General features: G+C 41.7%; 1 protein-coding gene across 1 annotated transcript in view; it reads right to left on the reverse strand.

The window, feature by feature from the left end:
• The window catches only part of LOC103081910 (inactive serine protease 54-like), a 13,392-nt gene extending 13,112 nt beyond the window's left edge, over window positions 1-280 (reverse strand). Inside the window, 2 exon segments of the mRNA XM_007468330.1 lie at window positions 192-243; window positions 245-280. Of these exon segments, the coding sequence (XP_007468392.1) occupies window positions 192-243; window positions 245-277 (85 nt within the window). The 5' untranslated portion in view covers window positions 278-280.
• Between the last annotated feature and the right edge of the window lie 21,375 nt (window positions 281-21,655).

Genomic DNA, 21,655 nt, shown 5'->3' on the forward strand with positions numbered 1-21,655 from the left:
ACATCCACGCACATCCCTCTCTCTCCCTGGTTCCCACCACCAACGCAAGCTGCGCAGAGCAAAATGCCATGAATCACCTACCGCCTGAGTCCCTCTCTGGACATTAAGGACCATTTTCTCTTCTGGGATGATTCCCCGTGCCATGTCACACAATCAGCTAAAGTTGGGAAGGAAGAGAGAAGCACACTCACTGGCAGAAGCATGGGAGACGTAGAACAGCACCAAGAGCGTCCCTCTCATCACCGCCATCCCCAGAGAGAGCCGCAGCAGACACCATGGGCAGCTGTGAACACAGAACAGCCAGACGCATGGGCTTCTTCTCTCCTCCCCAAGGTGGTGATTTCCCCCCAGCGTCAGAGTCCCTGCCTCTTTTCCTTTCCACTGACAAAACTTCCAAGACATGGGAAACAGACCTGTCACATCCCTATTTTTTGGGTCCGTGCCGTAAAGAGGCAGGGGCCAGCTGCCCAGCGCTGCTCTTCAGCCGGCGACGCGTAAGATGGCCCAGCAAGAGAAGGTGGCCACGCCGGTCAGTTTTCTCCACAGTCCACAAACCAGGGCCTCCGGCTTTCCCACAGAGCTGGGTCTCAGAAAAGGGTCATCTTTCCTTTTTCTTTTTTTTTTTTTTTGCGGTACGAGGGCCTCTCACTGCCGCGGCCTCTCCCCTTACAGAGCGCAGGCTCCGGATGCGCAGGCTCAGTGGCCATGGCTCACGGGCCCAGCCGCTCCGCGGCATGTGGGATCCTCCCGGACCGGGGCACGAACCCGTGTCCCCTGCTTCGGCAGGCGGACTCTCAACCACTGCGCCACCAGGGAAGCCCAGGGTCATCTTTTGACTCGTGGAATTCAACCCTAGCCTTAACTCTGTAGCCGTAAAATGCTGCTGAAAGCAAAAAGCAGGTGTTCTGTGAAAGCCTACCCTGATTTTGCCCCTCCTACTAAACTCTACTGGAATTTCTTCTAATTGGTGACAGCTCATCCTTTTACATAGTAACTGCCCCAGCATGTCACTCAGTTCATTCACACAATCACCCTGTGAGGTGGACACTATCATCATTCTCATTTTACAGATTCAGAAACTGATACTCAGAGACATTGAGAATCCCACCCGAGGTCACACAGCTGCCAAGTGGTGGAGCTGGAATTCAAAGCCCAGGCGTGCTCCTCCATCAGCCCCACCACCAGGCCTACCCTCACCTCAGACAATGCACAAGAGCCCAAGGAACCCGTGCATGCCGTCCTCAGTCACCATGTTCTGCTCATGACACCAAGTGTTTCTTGTCGTCAGAATGGTTCTCAGAGTTCTTCCGTGAACTGCTCCTGCTAAAGGAGAAATGAACTCACCCTGACCTTACACCGCAGAGCTCAACAGAGGGATTCCTGCTACCACCTTGGGAGGAATGTTCCATTGTGGCATCAGAGTTACCATGGTGTCACCAAGCAAACGTCTGGACGCAGGAGGAGCCAGGATGAAAAGCCTGCCTGTTTCCTAAACTTGGCAGGGCTATTCTGGAAGCCTGCCTCTCCCCAAGTCTGGCTGAGATGGCATCCCTTTCACTAGATCACAGAGTCCGGTCCAGTTGTGGCCGTGGTCTGTCTGCCTCCTCAGCACCTGCCCTGTGTCTACATGAGTCTGTCTGACTGGATGGAGGAAGCCCACGAATTGGATGGGTTTGGTTTTTCCAATCCCTGACAACATTTCTTACACTCCCTCTGTGGTTTCCTGGAGGCTCAGCCCAGTTTTCTTTAGCTCCCATGGCTCGTAGGTCCATGTGGAGCTACCAGAAGGGCCCGCCAGACCACCGGGCCAGATGGATCTGCACTCTGGCCGCTACGAACAGCTCTGGCTTCAGCACAAATGCCAGGACTTTAGGAAAGTGTCGAGAACGTTGTGGTGACATGTAACTCCACGGAACCAGAGGGCTCGCAGGCTGCTGGCGCAGGTGCGTAAGTGGCACTCGTTGGACAGACAGATGAATGGCTGATGGGGGAAGGATGGCTGGATAGAGAGCGAAGCCTGACTAGAGAGGAGCCACTATCTCCTTCCCCTCACGGTTTCCCTGACACCCATCCCGTGTGTGCCTCGCCAGCCTCTATCACCTCCGGCACCGAGCAGGGCTTGGCTTCTGCTGGGAGAATGGAATCGATAAGGTTTTTGGCCGTGGGAGAGATGGGAGCTGTTGATACTTCAGTGTGCTCCACACTGCAGGTCTCACAGAGCTTTCACATTTTCTCATTCAGGATTCACAATCACAGAGCCAGGATGAGGGAATTACCCAGGTTTCCAGATGGAAACACAGTGCCTCAGGGTGGGAAAGTCACTTCCCTAAAGCCGAACACCTGGAAAATGTGGGCAGGATTCCAACCCAGATCCTTCCAGCTCCAGGGTCAATGATCTCCAAGTCTGCATTTCTCAGCCTGGGCCACGTGCTACCTTTATAGGGGACGGAAGTAGCAACAGTGATCGGGGCAAAGTCAAAGTCTGCTCGTTAAGAATGGAGATGCTGAGGTTAGTGCCCAAGACCCTGACTCTCTCCAGATTCCTCTTTAAATTTCTTCATGAAAAGAGGTCATGCGCAAACCACCAGAAACACTGTCTCCTCACAGGAAGGATCTAGGATAACTCATGATAAGAAAGGCTCAGAATCCTGCAGGGGCCCAGCAGACCTTATAGACAGTGGGCCTCAAATCTTCATCCTCTCTGGGCCACTTATTACAGGCTGCCAACTTTAGGTAAATTTTTTAAAAATTCATCACAACGTTTTAAATAATTATTTAATTCTTTAAGATTAATAATAATACAATTTTAATTTTATATCTTTGAGAGGAAATTCATTTTCAATCTTACATCAAGGGCTCCATATCCAGGACAGTGACAGCGTGAAACATATGTAGTTTTTCAACCTGTCACTTTCTATTTTTACTCTTTATTTACATTAAGTTAGAAAATCCTAACTCTCAAAGGACGTCTGAAATCGCAGCATGTTCTGGGAGCTCCATCAGATATTCAGTTCAGTTCAGTGTATTCAGATTGAACGTGGACTCTAAAATCACGGAGAGAGTTTTTTCACTGATGACTGTTCTCTGGTGCTCAGGGGCCTGCCCACCATGCTCAAAACCTGGGGAGTTGAAATTTTCTTCTGGAAAGTTGAAAGTTTGATTCTGAGAGATAGTGATGGTTGGATTTCTAGTCCGCTTGGTTTCTTTTCCCTCTGGAAAATATTTCTTCATGTCCCATTGCAGCTTTGGAAAATGTTTTTTAAACATGCCAATAAGAGCTTTACCACACTTCATAAATCTCTTGTGAAATTAACAGGACAAAAAATATCAAGCATTTCTTCATTTATGTACCACCTATTTTCCAAGCATTGCTTCCTACTCATCCCTGGTTTGTTGAATTGTTAAGCAAAATATCTGCTCACCCAAATATGTCATAGTCATTGCTCACCTGCTTGGGGTGACTTTTCTACTATACTGAGACAACATCCTACAAAGTCTCTTGAGCAGGAATTGTGTCTCTAGCTCATGCTGCCTTCTTTTTGAGTTATTTTTCATTAATGTCGCTCACTGAATGCTTCCCAATCATGGTATGATGTCTGCTATGAAGAGCATAACTTTGAATCAGGCTTTTGCCATTTAGATATCTTTTCTGCTTAGGAAACAAAAAAAAAAAGCAAGAATTTTAAATTCAAGAAAGCATTATAATGCCCTCATTCCAGAAAAAAAAAATCTATAACATATACCAAAGAGGTCATTGTGCTTGTTTGAAAATGACAAAAATATTTTAATGGTGTCATGCCATGATTTGGAAATTTTATTTTCAGATATCTGTATTGGATTTGCAAGTTTTTCATGAAAGAGATCATCCATAGAATGTTTTAAATCTTCCTAGAAAGGTTTAAAATAGAATGTCACGTTTACCATGTCCTTAACCCCTAAATAAAGAACTTGTATGCAAGACTTTTTCAATTCTTATCAAAATGAAACGCATTTCATTAGCTACTGGCCCCCGAAAATCAAATTACCCAATCAACAATCTTTGAAACAGGCTGATAATGAACATTTGTACCACATGTAGCTGTTTCAGTGTAAATTTCCCTAATGAAAACCTTCAATTTTAAGTCATTTAATTTAAAAGGAACATTTAACAGATATATTTCTTTAAGTCAAACTTACCACACAACACAAGAGCTAGGACATTACCATTATCTTGTATTTGCCCTCTCTCTCATTCTCTTGTTCTTTGTTTTATAATAAGTTTATCCATGTGTATATATGCTTAAACTATATATTGAGTACATGGGCAAGAGTTTCTCTAGGCTGTGTATACTGGACGTAGGGTTGCTAAGTCAAAGGATATGTTAAGATATACCTGTTTTTAGAAGACAATGCTAGACTGTTTTCCAGGGTGGTTGTACCAATTTATACTCATACAAGCAGCATATATGGGTCCCTGCTGATCCATGTCCTTTCTAACACTTGCCACTGTCAGCCTTAATTTTTGGCCAATCCAATAGGTATAAATGATATCTCACTGCTAATTTGCACTTCCCTAATTATAATGTTGAGGATACTTTCCCACATGTTTATTGCCTCTACAAGTTAATGCTTGTGTCTTCTGCCCTTTTTTTTCTGTTGGGTTTCCTTCTGTTGGGTTCTTATTGCTATGTAAGAATTCTTAATACATTCTGATTATTGTTCACTGTATGTATGGTGAATATCTTCTACCAATTGTGGCCTTTGTTTTCACTTTTGATTTCTTTATGGTGTTTTGAATAAACAGAGGTCTCAATTTTAGTTTTAATAAAGTCAAATGTATGAACATTTACAGTTAGGCCTCTTTTGTCTTGTTTAAGAAACCCTCCATAGGTCAACATCACAGATCTATTCTACTATATCATCTTCTCAAATCTTTTGAGTTTTGTCCTTCACACGTAAGTCCTCAGTCTGTCTGGAATTTTTTTGTGCATGGTATAGGTTCACTTTTTCTCACATGGATACTCAGTTGTGCCAGCATTATTTCTCCACAGGTCTCCAATGTGACCTCAGACATATATCAGCGTTTCATTTGTGCCTGGGTCTGTTTCTGAGCTCTCTCTTTTGTTACACTGTTCGTTTTGTCTATATCCCTGTGTCAATTCCACACAATTTTATTGTAGTATTATATCATATTATAGTGTTATAGTATTGAAATATTACAGGGAATTCCCTGGAGGTTCAGTGGTTGGGACTCTGAGCTCTCACTGCCGAGGACCTGGGTTCGATCACTGGTCAGGGAACTAAGATCCTGCAAGCTTCGCAGCGTGGCCAAAAAGTATATATTATATATTTTTGTACAAAGCTATACATATAGCTTTGTACAAGCCCTATATCTAGTAAGGCAAGTGCTCTCACCTAATTCTTTTCCTTTAGGAATGCCCTGACTATTCTTGGCTTTTTTTTTTTCTTGGCTCTAATGCTGGCACAACTGAGTATCCATGTGAGAAAAAGTGAATCTATACCATGCACAAAAAAATTCCAGACAGACTGAGGACTTACGTGTGAAGGACAAAACTCAAAAGATTTGAGAAGATGATATAGTAGAACAGATCTCTGATGTCGACCTACGGGAGGGTTTCTTAAACAAGACAAAAGAGCCCTAACTGTAAATGTTCAAATGTACTTTTTAGAATCAACTTGGCAACTTCCACACACACAAAAAAGCAAAAACGAAAACAAAAAACACGTTCTAAGATTTAGATTAGAATTGCATTCCATCAATAGATCAATCTGTGGCTAATATAACATCTTTACAATATTGAGTCTTCTTATCCATGAGCACAATGTATCACTCAATCTAATTAGATCTCCTTTAAGATTTTTAGGTACAATTTTATGATTTTCTGCAAAAAGGTCTTGCACATCTTTTGATAGAATTTATTCCTAGATATCTTACACTTTTTGGTTGCAATTAAATGATGTCTTCTTATATTATTCTTTTTAACCATTTCCCTCTAAACCATCATTATTTCTAATAATTTACCTTTAGATTCTTTCGGATTTTCCACGTAAAGAATTATATCACCTGCAATTAATGACAGTTTTGTTTCTCCCTTTACAGTTGTTATGCCTTTCATTTCTTGTCTTACAGCCTAAGACCTCCAGTATAAAATTGAATAGAATCAGTAATAGCGGGCATCCTTGTCTTGGTCAAAGGGAAGGTTTCTAACACTTCATTTAGAATAATATATGATAATGGATCGCTAAATAGATTTACTTAATTAGGTTAGGGAACTCCCCTTTTATTTCTAGGTTTTGTTTTGTTTTAATCAAAATCTGGGATTGAATTTTGTCAAATAATTTTTTGGTGTCAGTTAAGATAATCATATGGTTTTTCTTCTTGAATTGGTTAGTGTGATTAATAAAGCATACAGAATTTCTCAAATTAAACCACTCTTGAATTTGAAGGATTAATGGTATCTTTTTATACACTACTATTTGCCAATGTTTTATATTGGACTTTTGGCATCTGTGTTTGAGAGTTAGATTGGCTTATAATTTTCCTTTCTTGTTGTTGTATCAGTTTTAAGGCCCTGTGGAATTAGTTGGGAGATAGAAATGATCTGTTCTCTGAAATTTTGCAGAACTCGTTTGAAAACTACCTCGGTCTGATGTTTGCAGGGGAATTTTTAAAGCTGATTAATATTTTTAGTGCTCCTAGGACTATACATCTTGACGTGCTTTGGTAAGTTATGTTTTTCTAGGAACTTTTCCATTTTGTTAGTTTTCAAATTATTGGCATAAGGACTATAGTATTCACTGTCTTTTAAAATCTCTATCGTAAAAGTTAACATTCTTTTTTCATTCCTAATATTGTTTATTCATGCCTCTGTCTATTCTTTATCAGTCTCTCCAGAGTTCCAGTTTACCTGTGTTTTCAGACTAAATTTTTGTCTTTGTTGATCTCTTTGTCTTTTGTTTTTGGAGTTTTTTTAGGTTTTGTTTTGGTATCTTTGTATCTTTGTTTTTTAGCTTATTGCTAACATCTTTTTTTAGTACTAGCACTGGTTTATTACTTTGTGTCTTTGTTTTCTAGCTTATTATTCTCTACCCTTAGACTTATTATTTGTTTTCTTCTACCTTCTTTAGGTTTATTTTGTTTTCTTTTTCTAAAATTTCAGGTTGGACATTCAGCTCATGAATTTTTTGCCCTCTTCTCTAAAATAAGCACTTAAGACTTCGTGTTTCCCTTTAAGTTCTACTTTCTTAGCATCTCTTAAGTTTTGTTTTTTTTTTTGCGGTACGCGGGCCTCTCACTGTTGTGGCCTCTCCCGTTGCGGGGCACATGGCTCACAGGCCCAGCCACTCCGCGGCATGTGGGATCTTCCCGGACCGGGACACAAAGCCGTGTCCCCTTCATCGGCAGGTGGACTCTCAACCACTGCGCCACCAGGGAAGCCCAGCATCTCTTAAGTTTTAAGTTTTGATACCTTGTGCTTTCCTTATCATTCATCTCTAAGTATTTTTACATTTCCATTATGATTCTTTTTTGACTCTTGAACTACTTAGAAATGTGGGGTGTTTTTTTTTTTAAATGTATTTTATTTATATATTTTTGGCTGCGTTGGGTCTTCGTTGCTGCTTGTGGGCTTTCTCTAGTTGCAGTGAGTGGGGGCTACTCCTTGTTGGGGTGCATGGGCTTCTCATTGTGGTGGCTTCTCTTGTTGCTAGAGCATGGGCTCTAGGTGCGCAGGCTTCAGTAGTTGTGGCTCGCAGGCTCTAGAGCACGGGCTCTAGAGTGCAGGCTCAGTAGCTGTGGCGCACAGGCTCAGTTGCTCCGCAGCATGTGGGAGCTTCCCAGACCAGGGCTCGAACCTGTGTCCCCTGAACTGGCAGGCAGATTCTTAACCACTGCACCACCACGGAAACCCAGGTGTGTTTTTAAATTTCCAAATGTATGACTAGTTTTATTTAACTTTTATTATCCACTTCTAACCCAATTGGTTGGAGAATATCTGTGTAATAACAATTCTTCAAAATCTCTGAGGCTTGCTCTGTGGCCTAGTATATAGTAAGAAACTTTTTAACTGTTTCATGTTTGTTTGAGGAAAATGTAAACTATCTATACCCATCAATTCACCTTCAGCTTGTTGATTGTTCTCTGTATCTCTGATTTTCTGTCTGCTTGACCTATCAATAATTAAGAAAGGTGCCTCCTGTTATGGTGACTTTATCAATTTCTTCCTATAGTTATAGCAGTTTTTGCTTTATATGTTTTGAGGCTATTTTATTAGATATACACATTTAGAATTTTCATATTTTCCTGGTGAATTGAACTACAGTTCTCTATCATTATTCTCTGTAGCTGTAGTCTGTAAAGTTGCGGTAAACACTGAATTAATGAATATTGAACCATTGCTCTTAGGGGAAATATAAGGCTAGATTCCTGCAAACCTCTCGTTATAACATTTTCATCAACTAATCAATATGTAATCTTGTTTTATGTGTGCTTCTGTCTAAAGGCACCTTATTTAATATATATTGTTTATTTATTAACATTGAACTTGTGGCCACACTGAACTTGTGGCCAGCAGCACTATAACTCATGCCTGAATGAAGCTTATCTAATCCATGCATTTTCTCAATAAGGCACACCACAGCCTTCTTGCACAGAGGAACACTAGACACCAGCATTATGCTTGGGGACCATTTTAAACAGCAAAATCACCAACAAAAAGCACAAAAATACAAAAACCACGGCACTAAATAGACAACAAAAAGGATACTTGTTTACAGTATGAGCTAAAACAGGAGGGCAGAGCATGAACTTGTTCAGCCTCAGCTGGGAATGTGTGTGTTGAGTGACTCAAATTTTTTGTCACTCTGTGCGTGCCTGAAAATGACTGCAAAGCACTGCAAGTATTTATTTTAGGGTTAAAATAAAGATCAATGAGTAGGTAAATTTGCAAATATAGAATTCATGAATAACATGTTTGACTATATTTATGATCTCTATCCCTAATAATACCTTTAATCTTAAAGTTTATTTTATCTGACATGAGTATAACTATGCCTGCTTTTTATCTGTTGATGTTTCTTTTTCCATGCTTTTACTTTTTTACTTCAAACTTTCTGTAACCTTATGCTTCAGATATATCCCTTATAAATAGTATATTGTTGGAATTTTTTAAAAAAAGAATCCAATCTGGCAATCTCTATCTTTTTGTTTGTTTGTTTGTTTGCAGAATGCGGGCCTCTCACTGCTGTGGCCTCTCCCGTTGCAGAGCACAGGCTCTGGACACGCAGGCCTAGCGGCCATGGCTCACGGGCCCAGCCGCTCCACGGCATGTAGGACCTTCCCGGACCGGGGCACGAACCCGCGTCCCCTGCATCGGCAGGCGGACTCTCAACCACTGCGCCACCAGGGAAGCCCCAATCTCTATCTTTTTAACTGGCATGTATACTCCTTTTATATTGATTGGGATTATTGATATATTTGGAATTTTTTTACTATCTTCCTTTGTAAAAAAATTTGTTCTGCTTTTTCTGTGCTTTCCCCTCTTCTTTCTTGTCTTTTTGGCTTATGTTTTGTTTTGTCTATTCCACATTTCCTTGCTACTGGTTTGAAATTTTTACACTCTATTTCTATTCTTGTAGAGGGTACCACTCAAGTTACCTCACCAAGCACATTTACCTTCATCACCTCTGACAATTTTTATATTAGCTCCCCTATGATAATACTACCACCTTAAAATGCTTCCATTTTAATCTCCCCCTTATGATTTACATGCTATTCTCATTCTATATTTTAGCTTTTTCTTTAACCCCATACATTATACTTTTTAAATTATTATGATTATGATTGTGATTTTATTCAATGATTGTTTGTATTTAAGTAATATTTATTATACTATTTGTTCACTATTCCTTTTTCTATCTTAGACTTTATATCTACATCTTGTATCTCTTCCCCAAAGAACATCTTTTAGAAGTTTCTTTAGTACAGATTTCTTAATGACAAAAATTTATCAGGTTTTGCTGGTCTGTAAATGTCTCTTAATGGGCATTTCAGGAAAACATCTGTTTTCTTGAAAAACAGTTTTGGTGACACACAATTCTAGGTTGAGAGTTATTTCCCTCGATCCTCAGAAGGTGTTTTTACCCTGTTTTCTAGATTCCATTGCTTTGAGAAGGGTCCCCTCAACCTAATTGTTGTTTCTTTATAAATTATCTGTCCTTTCTCTCTGGCCCTTTTTAAGACCTTCTTGTTTTGAGTGTACTATGCTTTCACTAAGGTGAAGCATGAATTTCTTCTTATTTATGCTTTTTGACGTATGTTGTACTTCCTGGCTTTGTGTTTTTATGTTTTCTTATAGATTCTGGAATGAGCTCAGCTATTATCTTTTCAAATATTGCCTCTTCTTCAGGCTCTCTATTCTTTACTTCTGGGACTCCAAATAGACATACGTTAGACTTTCTTATTCTGTCCTTCACATCTCTTATTATCACTTTGTTTATATTTGTATCTTTTGGTCACTGTGCTGCATTCTGGGTGACTACTGTGGATACACATCCTAGTTTACTAATTCCCTCTTCACCTGTGTCTAATTTACTATTCAACCATCCTCTTGAGGTTTTTTCAGTTCAACAAAGCAACACTTATTTTTTGAATACCCATTTTTTAAACATCTTTATTGGAGTATAATTGCTTTACAATGGTGTGTTAGTTTCTGCTTTATAACAAAGTGAATCAGCTATACATATACATATGTTCCCATATCTCTTCCCTCTTACATCTCCCTCCCTCCCACCCTCCCTATCCCACCACTCTAGGTGGTCACAAAGCACTGAGCTGACCTCCCTGTGCTATGCGGCTGCTTCCCACTAGCTATCTATTTTACATTTGGTAGTGTATATATGTCCATGCCACTCTTTGTCACAGCTTACCCTTCCCCCTCCCCTTATCCTCAAGTCCATTCTCTAGTAGGTCTGTGTCTTTATTCCCATCTTGCCCCTAGGTTCTTCATGACCTTTTTTTTTTTCTCTTAGATTCCATATATATGTGTTAGCATACGGTATTTGTTTTTCTCTTTCTGACTTACTTCACTCTGTATGACAGACTCTAGGTCCATCCACCTCACTACAAATAACTCAATTTCATTTCCTTTTATGGCTGAGTAATATTCCATTGTATATATGTGCCACATCTTCTTTATCCATTCATCAGTTGATGGACACTTAGGTTGCTTCCATGTCCTGACTATTGTAAATAGAGCAGCAAAGAACATTTTGATATATGACTCTTTTTGAATTATGGTTTTCTCAGGATATGTGCCCAGTAGTGGGATTGCTGGGTCGTATGGTAGTTCTATTTTTAGTATTTTAAGGAACCTCCATACTGTTCTCCATAGTGGCTGGATCAATTTACATTCCCACCAACAGTGCAAGAGGGTTCCCTTTTCTCCACAGCGTCTCCAGCATTTATTGTTTGTAGATTTTTTGATGATGGCCATTCTGACTGCTGTGAGATGATATCTCATTGTAGTTTTGATTTGCATTTCTCTAATGATTAATGATGTTGAGCATTCTTTCATGTGTTTGTTGGCAATCTATATCTTCTTTGGAGAAATGTCTATTTAGGTCTTCTGCCCATTTTTGGATTGGGGTGTTTGTTTTTTTGATATTGAGCTGCATGAGGTGCTTGTAAATTTTGGAGATTAATCCTTTGTCAGTTGCTTCATTTGCAAATATTTTCTCCCATTCTGAGGGTTGTCTTTTCATCTTGTTTATGGTTTCCTTTGCTATGTAAAAGCTTTTAAGTTTCATTAGGTCCCATTTGTTTATTTTTGTTTTTATTTCCATTTCTCTAGGAGGTGGGTTAAAAAGGATCTTACTGTGATTTATGTCATAGAGTGTTCTGCTTATGTTTTCCTCTAAGAGTTTGATAGTGTGTGGCCTTACATTTAGGTCTTTAATCCATTTTGAGTTTATTTTTGTGTATGGTGTTAGGGAGTGTTCTAATTTCATACTTTTACATGTACCTGTCCAGTTTTCCCAGCGTCACTTATTGAAGAGGGTGTCTTTTCTCCATTGTATATTCTTGCCTCCTTTATCAAAGATAAGGTGACCATATGTGCGTGGGTTTATCTCTGGGCTTTCTATCCAGTTCCATTGATCTATATCTCTGTTTTTGTGCCAGTACCATACTTTCTTGATTACTGTAGCTTTGTAGTACAGTCTGAAGTCAGGGAGCCTGATTCCTCCAGCTCCGTTTTTCTTTCTCAAGATTGCTTTGGCTATTCAGGGTCTTTTGTGTTTCCATACAAATTGTGAAATTTTTTGTTCCAGTTCTGTGCATACCCATTTTTAAGGTCTCTGTTTCTCATTGTACCTTGTTGGTCCTCATGTTTGTCATTTGCATCCTTTATTTCTTTAATCATTTCGTATATATCTGTTCTATATTTGGTATCTGACAATTCCAGGATCTGCTATTTGAGAGGTGGAGGAACTCTAACTATGTTTTCTGTGTTATCTGCTAACTCTTGGACAAAGTGGCTTGCCTTCCCAGTGCCTTCCTAATGATGGGAGTTAGTTTCTTCATCATCTATGGTGTCCTCTGTATCTAAACTGGAGACACTTTCTTCCAGAGTTTGTTTCTGCCTCTGGCCACCAGAGGGCGCCACTACCAGGGACTGTGGCTTGGCTTCCCACCCTCTCTGCCAGTGAAGTATTTTAACAGCTGTGCTGCTGAGAGCACCTGCCTCTAAAGCAACTGCGTTAACAGCTCAGGCCTCAGCTCACTTCTCTTGAAATCTTCTCCTAAAACTTGTAGGAGCAAAGATCAGTCACAGGGTGTGTCCTCTGTGCTGTTTTGCAATGAGAGGCTCCTCAGACCACCCAATCTGCAGTGATGCTCAAAACCGAAAAGGCCTGAGCTTTACCGCAGACCACACGTTAGAAACTGGACACGTGGACTCCTAGTAGAGCAAAATGTAACTTCCAGGTAGTCATCGTGGTACTTCCTATTTCGCGTTTGGATTTCTTTGTTGCTGTTGTCTGGTTTTCTTCACTTCGATTTTTGGCTGCTTTCTTAAACTCATCATGTTCTCAGATTCATTTATCCCAGCAGAAGTGAATCACAGTTGGGTCCCAGCCACTCCTTTTCTGAATTACAGTATTTACACTTCTATTTTTCATCACTGTTTTTATACTTCACAGAACCTCTTTTAGCCATCCCCTCATTTTTGTGAATTAGGGCTATAACACCACACAGGCCTGGTGTCCTCACAGGCCTGGGGTGGATCTGTGACCCCACACAGGCCCATCAGATCCTCCCCTCCCTGGAACTCAAGTCTTGAGCCAAAGGGCAGGAAGACCAAAACAGCTGGAGCCGCTGGGCCAGGCCAAGGGCAGGCCCTGCTGGCTCGGCTGCCACATTGAGGGTTCCTCCCAGATATCCGGATCTTCTGTAAACTATCTCAGATCCCACCAGCAATCTTCTTTACTGAGTAAGAATCAGAGGCAGTTTCTGTTGCTTCTGACCAAAGAAAACTTGACTGATCCACTGGTCTTGTGCTTGGAGTATCTTTTATGCCTAAGAATTTTTATTACATGTCTGGTAAATGACTATTGCCTAATAAGGTCTCTCTTTTTTTAAAATTTATTAATTTATTGGCTGCATTGGGTCTTCGTTGCTGTGTGCAGGCTTTCTCTAGTTGTGGCGAGCGGGAGCTACTCTTTGTTGTGGTGTGTGGGCTTCTCACTGTGGTGGCTCCTCTTGTTGCGGAGCATGGGCTCTAGGCGTGTGGGATTCAGTAGTTGTGGCTCATGGGCTCTCTTAGAGCACAGGCTCAGTAGTTGTGGCGCATGAGCTTAGTTGCTCCGCAGCATGTGGGATCTTCCCAGACCAGGGCTCGAACCCGTGTCCCCTGCGTTGGCAGGTGGATTCTTAACCACTGCGCCACCAGGGAAGTCCTTTTTTTTTATACATAAATTTATTTATTTATTTATTTGGCTTTGTTAGGTCTTCGTTGCTGTGTGCGGGCTTTCTCTAGTTGCGGCGAGTGAGGGCTACTCTTCGTTGCGGTGCGCGGGCTTCTCCTTGCGGTGGCTTCTCTTGTTGCAGAGCACGGGCTCCAGGCATGCAGGCTCAGTAGATGTGGCGCACGGGCTTAGTTGCTCCGCAGCATGTGGGATCTTCCCAGACCAGGGCTCGAACCCGTGTCCCCTGCAATGACAGGCAGATTCTTAACCACTGCGCCACCAGGGACACCCAAAGTCTCTTCAACAATAGAACAACAGAGGAGTTCCCTGGTGGTCCAGTGGTTAAGACTCTGTGCTTCCAATGCAGGGCGCAGGTTTGATCCCTGGTCAGGGAACTAAGATCCCACATGCTGCATAGCGTGGCCAAAACAACAAACAAAAAACCCCAATAAGAACAACAGCAGTCACTGACAAGCAGTGATATTCTCCCACTGCAGTCCATAACTGCGTGACACACATTATAAAACAGTTGCACCGCAGCATCACTTCCATTCCATTCAGTATCACATTCCATTCGACATCAAACCTTTTTGAAATTTTTTTTTTTTTGCGTTACGTGGGCCTCTCACTGTTGTGGTGTCTCCCGTTGCAGAGCACAGGCTCCAGACGCGCAGGCTCAGCGGCCATGGCTCACGGGCCTAGCCGCTCCGCGGCATGTGGGATCTTCCCGGACCGGGGCAGGAACCCGCGTCCCCTGCATGGGCAGGCGGACTCTCAAGCACTGCGCCACCAGGGAAGCCCCTTTTTGAAATTTTAATCCCTTTTATTTTCATCAGTTCTTCATCACTGATCTTCTATAGATGCCAATCTTAGTTCTTACTATGGCCTACTTTGTAATGCAATCATAAGTTGGATTTTTCTGATACAAACATTTTATTTGCATATTAAACAGAAAGAAATATTCACCACTTCCACAAAGAAATACACCCTCACACTTTTCATGAAACATGCAACCTTGTCCATTGATCTTCCATTTCCTAATTTTTGATAGAGACTTAGGTACAAAAACTATTTCATGTTCCTCCTTATACAACTGTGAGAAAACAACAAGACAGGTGTGATGCTAAAACACCACTGATATTTGTCAGCGTTGTAGTTGTAGTGGAGTTGAATCGGGAGAAGTGGGAACTGTGGGGCTGGAGAACAGGGACCCTATTTTAAGGGGGTAGCCATGGCCAGATTCCATCAGCAACCACCAGTTTGCAGTCTGTGTGAGAAAGAAAATCTTGCCTACTATTTAGAAGGACAGAAGAGTCCAAGGGAAGCATGAGTTTGTGTGCACACAGACATTAAAGATTTGTAGGGCAGAGGGAACTAGGAGGTTTGGACTTCATCTTGGAATTTTGGGCCTAGAGACCTCCCAGACCAGGGTCTCCGATGCAGCTTTGAGCATCCAAAAGCAGAGGCAGTGACCCCATGTGACAGATCTTTAGTGGCCCAGATCCCGTACAACCAATGCCTTAGCAGCCACTAAGGAGGGGAAGGATGAAAACCAAATGTTCCAGGGAAACCCCCTCTTCTCTCATTGCTTAGGACTGGAGACAACCATAAAATGCACATGCACACACATACATGCAGGCCTGCACATCTGTACACACGTGAAGAGCTCCCATTCCTACCGCCTCCCACCATGCACAAGGCCCTTTTGTCACTCAGAGGTGACTGGCTGCCACTCTGCAGGTTGGAACTGGCCCATCTGAGAATTCAGTTTGGACCCCGTAGTAGTGAATAAAACTGTAATTATTTCCAACAATTAAAAAAATCCAAAGATTTCCCATAAAATAATGGATTTCTGACTTCTCTCAAAAGAAAAAAAACAACCCAAAATATCTGGTAACACTGGGCCCACATTCCAGCATGGCAACTTAGAGCTCAGAGGTGGCTGCCCCCTCCATACCAGCTATGCTCTCAAACTGCCACAGGCCCCACCACTCCCTATTACCTTACACCAGCCTGCCATGTTATGGTAGGCCCATGGGAAGACCTTGGAGCAAAGGGGAACAGGAAGAGAAGATGGGGGCAGAGGCTGGAAGCAGAAGAGGAATAGGAGAAGAGAGGTAAAGAAGAGTAAGGTAGGATGGATGCTTCAGTCTTACAGGAGGGTAGCAAGTGACTTAAGAAGACTTCCTCTGTCTGCCAACCATCATCATGACTGATGAAATCATGATCACCATTTATTGGACAGCAGGGCTATACATATTTTCTGGGGGTTACATATATTATTTTAATTCTTGAAACACTCCTGCCAGGTAAGTTTTATTATCTCCATTTTAAAAATGAGGAAACAGACTCAGGAGATAAGTACCTTGAGCCCAGACTTTAACCCAGACCTGTCTGACTTTCAAGCCTCCCACCACCTTTTTCTTTTTCAAACAGTAAGCTTTATTTTTTTTAAGTATTTTTTAAATTTATTTATTTATTTTTGGCTGCGTTGGGTCTTCGTTGCTGTGCACGGGCTTTCTTTAGTTGCGGCGAGTGGGGGCTACTCTTCGTTGAGGTGCACGGGCTTCTCATTGCAGTGGCTTCTGTTGTTGCGGAGCACGGGCTCTAGGTGTGCGGGCTTCAGTAGTTGTGGCACGCAGGGTCAGTAGTTGCGCACGGGCTTAGTTGCTCTGCAGCATGTGGGATCTTCCCGGACCAGGGCTTGAACCTGTGTCCCCTGCATTGGCAGGTGGATTTTTAACCACTGCGCCACCAGGGAAGCCCCACACAATGGAATATTACTCAGCCTTAAAAAGAAATCATGTCCCATGGTACAACATGGATGAAACTTGAGTACACTATGTTAAGTGAAATAAGCCAGTCACAAAAAAATAATAATTACTGTGTGATTCCACTTGTATGAGGTGTCTACAGTAGTCACATTCATCTAAACAGAAAGTGGGTGGCTGCCAGGAGCTGGGGAGAGGGTATGGGGAGTTTCAGTTTTGCAAAAGGAAAAAGTTCTAGAGGTCTATTTCACAACATTGTGAATATGTTAACACAACACTACTGAGCTGTACACTTAGAAGTGGTTAAGATGGTAAACTTTGTTATGTTTTTTACAATAAAAAAGAAAGAAATTAACATTATAGGGGCCAGGGAAGTCCCTGATGTGGCCCAACTGGGCAGTCTCTTCCCCTCCCTCCCAAGGTCATCACTACCATGTTACTACAAATCACACACATATCCATAAACAAAACACAGCATTTTGTGTGTTTTTAAAACAGTCTCACACCACATATAATATTCTGCTGCTTGCTTTTTCACTCAACTTTAAGATCTACTCCATTCAGTTTAATTGCTGTCAAGTATTTCATCTATGAATGTCTCTATTTATTCATTCTCATGCTGATGGGCGTTTGAATTGTTTCCAGTTTTTAAAATTATTAAAAATCCTGCAGAAAGTGTTTTTGTACAGGTCTCCATATGGAAGCATAAAGGATTTTTTGTGTAACCCATTGCACTAAAGAAACATCATTGCTTGACTGTGCTGAGTCAATGTAACAATTAGTTTTCCTGAGAGAAACTTTTCCTGGACATAGAACAGATGAACTTGTCATTGTATTTCTCAATGTCAATGACCAAAGTCTTGAAGGAAATGGAAAATGTGACCTAAACATGTTTTGTTGGGGCTCTGGGATCCCTTACAGCAAGAATCTGCTCTAGCAGCAAACCCGCATGTGCTGCCTCTGCCTTCTGCTCTCTGTAGGTCTGGCCGTTGCCTGGTTCCACCCAAGACCCTCTTGCTGTCTGGGAGGTTTGGAGTTTCTGAGGCCGTGGCATCCAGCCACAGGCTGGCACCATTCAAGGACAAAAGCTGCCCTTTTTCCAAGGATCCCCTTGCAGATTGCATCAGAGCCTTCGAAGTCTGCTTTTTCTAGTAAAGAAGGCCGTGCTCAAGGCTACCGATGCCTTTAAGAACAAATCCTGCATGGACAGGACTCTTCAGCCCGTGCATAGAAGGGGGTGCCACTCAATGTCGGGGCCTCCAAAAGGCCTTGGTCGTCTATTATTGAAGGAGAAAAGCAAGCTATAAAACGGACTGTGAGTTCATCTCTGGCTTTGTTTTTTGTTTTTGCTTGAAGTACATTATGAAAAGATAGACATAGAAAGCATGTGACAGACCATATCCACACCCCGGAGGAACAGAGTAAGAGTGTGAGGTGGGTGGGGAGTGGTGGGCATCTTTTGCTTTGGGCTTCTGTATGCCTTCTCTTGAATAAGCACCTGTCACTGTTACGTAGGAAGGAACATCTACCAGATGCAGGCTGCAGTCCTGGCGCTCCTGTGGAGCTCAAAGGTGCAGAGTTAATCTTTAAAACATTTTGTTATAAATAATTATTAACAAAGATGATTGTACTTCAAAAAATACATCGTATCTTTAACATGTATCAGCCAATAAGCACTTGCTGAGCAAGAGTTAAAATGAGAAGTTCTTTTTTTAGAATAAAATATGAATAAATAAGATCAGCCAGCTAATCATAGGGAAGGATTCCAGGTGTCCCTCACTATAAAATAACAATTGAAGAGACTGGTGATCCGTCTGTCAGACTGGCAGTTAAGATATTCAGCCTCATTGCAGAAATAGACAGCCTAGATTCATCCACATGAGCTTACTGAGACAGAGAGGAGGGACAGGAAATTTGGGGCAAAAAATACCTCAACTGACAGTTGCGTGAGATGGGAAAAATAGCAGGAAGAGTGTCATGACTGTAGCCCACGTCCTCAGCATGGCCCTTGATGTCCTCCCCAGGGCAGGCTTTTCCCCAGGCTCCTTCTCTGCTCCTCACTGCTGCTCCCCCCACCCCTGCCTCCTATGAGTCCTGCCCCCTCCCTGCCTCCTCTAGTCCATCACCCCATCCTGTTGCCAATCACCTTACTCCAGGCAGCTTTGCCTAGATCTCTTCTCCCACAGACAAGAAGCCCCAGCATGGCCACAAACCCCTTGCCATCTGGCTACTGCCAACCCCTGAGCCTCACCCCTTCACCCACTCTTGTTGAGCACCCAGCTCACCAGACCTCACCATGTCAGCAGTGCACCAGGCATGGTCCCATCTACCCTCCTCCTGGAAGGTCTCCCTCCCCCCTGCCCCCACCCCTTGTCCCTGACTCTGAAAAATTCTGCATTTTATATACATATGGGTCCTTAAGACTCAAGTCCACCTTCCCCACTTAAAACAGCTACTATTAATATGTGAGACATATTATTGTATTAGCTCATTTAATTATCACAACAAACTTGAGGGTAGGTAATATTATTGCCATTTTACAGGTGAGGAAACTGAGGCTCAGAAAGCTTAAGACTGAGGCTCTGAACCCAGGTCTCTGTCACTCCAAGTCCTGGGCTCTTATCCACTGAGCCACATGAGAATTGTTTGTGGACATGTGTGTCATCTGCATGGAAACGTGAGATTTCCAAAGGGAGAGAGTATGTGTCATTTGCCTTTACAGTCCTAGAAATGAACTTGACTTGGTTCCTCACTATCACACACTCATAGGGGGAAAAACAACATTTTCACTTAATAATGTCTTTGATGAAGCCATTAAAATCAGTAATTATATTAAACCATGACCTTTGAGTACATACTTTTAAAATATTGTGCACAATGAAATAGGAAGTAAGCATGAAACATTTCTTCTGCAAACTGAAGGACAATGGTTATCTCGAAGGAAAAGCACTTTGTGATTGAGTTGCCAGCCAAACTAGCCCCATTTATTGTGGAACATCATTTTTACTTGAAAGTATGACTTACAAACTATGGTCATTCAGACTTGAGTATCTGGCAGGCACTTTCTTGAAAATAAATGAAGTGAAACTGTCATTTCAATTAAAACAACTGAAATATTTGTTGGCAATGATGAAATTTGAGCTTTCAAGTGAAAATTAGCATTTGGAAAAATTGCACTGACCACTGTGAACTTGAGAGCTTTCCAACACTTACATATTTTTCTGATGGGATTGGTGGTGATATTAACAAACATGATTTTAAAATTTTACATAATGAAAACATGTGGAAAATCTGTAGAACTCAATGAACCAATATTTTCCAAATGACCAAAACATGATGTTAAAAAATCTATGCATGGGTTAAGAGATCCATTCAAAGGCAGACCAATGAATTTCAATATAACAGAGTACAAAAACTTTATTGCTATGGTTTCAGATTCCACACTGCAACTAACCTTTAAGGAAAAATTATCAATTGTCAAGTTTTGGCATGGTATCAAAGAAGGATACCTACAACTATCTAAAAAGGCCATTAAAATAGCCTAACTTTTTCAACTACCTATCTGTAGGAGGCCAAATTTTCTTCATATACTTCAACTAAAATAATATTGCAACAGATTGAATGCAGAAGCAGACATGAGGATTCAGCTGCCTTCTGTTAAGACAGAGAGGAAAGAGATTTACAAATATGTACAATAATGCAACTCTTCTTCTAATTGTCTTTTGTCCTGAAAAATATAGTTATTTTTCACAAAAAAATGTATTGTGTCAACATGTAATTGGTTTATTATTTTTTAAAGAATTAAAAACTGAATAATAGTTTTAAATGTTTTAATTTCTAATAATTTATTTTGGTAGCTATACTCTGCATAAACAAAAGCTCTTCGGACTCTCCAATAATTTTTATAGAGTAAAGGGTTTCTGAGACCAAAAAGTTTGAGAACCACTTGTTTACAATGATAGTTTGTATTTAGATCTTTTACCTGATTATCCCATGAGGAGACTGACCTCAGGGCCTTTGCACTTTCTCCCTCTGACTCCCTCATTTTATCAGTGATAAATTGGTGATATTTACCAGTATTGGTGATAAAGGGGTGTTTAGAGGAGACTTCTCCATCACCTCCCCTTCTCTGACGTGAGCAGTTGTCATTTTCACTAAACTGAATACTGTCCTGAATCATCCCCTATACAGAAAATCTGGAGTGCCGTTGTTTAGGTCTTAGTTTAAATGTCACTTGCTCAGGGACACTCTGCCTGAACCTCCCCTCTCCCACCCCACCCCATAGAGCAGAAATAGGCACTCATAGCACCCTCCCAGCACCTGACACCAGGGGATTTTAGAGTGCCTTCTGAGAGTATTTGTTTCATTTCAGTCTTCCCCACCTAAAGTAGCTCCATGAGGCTGTTTCCTTGTCTCTTTTGTTCACTGCTGGTTCCTCAATTTCTAGGACATTTGTTCAAAGAACGAATGAATGAAGATGTCTGTGTGTTCATCTGCATGGGACCAGCTGAAGCTGTGGGCTGTGGGCTTTGCAGCCATGCACATGGGCATGCAGCGGGGGAGCATGGCTGATGCTTCACACGATTTGTGAGGATACTTTTTTAAAAATCAAATCACAGTGAGTTTCAATATAGAATTGATTTTCCAGAGCATTTATAAAACACGATATCACTGTGTTGAGTGAGGGAGATGGGAAGAAGCGGGGTGTGCCTTGGATCATCACACTCTCCACCCCACCCCATTCTTTTGCTCCTGAAGGGTGACCCAATGAAGGAGAGAATGGAGGGACCAAGAGAAGGAATTAGGTCACCCTCTTCCTGGGATCTCCTTTCAGTCCTTCCTCTCCAGGGAGAAGGCAGGTGCACATAAGCATTTTTACCTTAATGTGGATTTGGAAAATGTGCAATTCAGAGAGGCCCCAT

The sequence above is a fragment of the Lipotes vexillifer genome, unplaced genomic scaffold, assembly GCF_000442215.2.
Source record: "Lipotes vexillifer unplaced genomic scaffold, Lipotes_vexillifer_v1.1 scaffold1347, whole genome shotgun sequence".
NCBI lineage: Eukaryota > Metazoa > Chordata > Mammalia > Artiodactyla > Lipotidae > Lipotes > Lipotes vexillifer.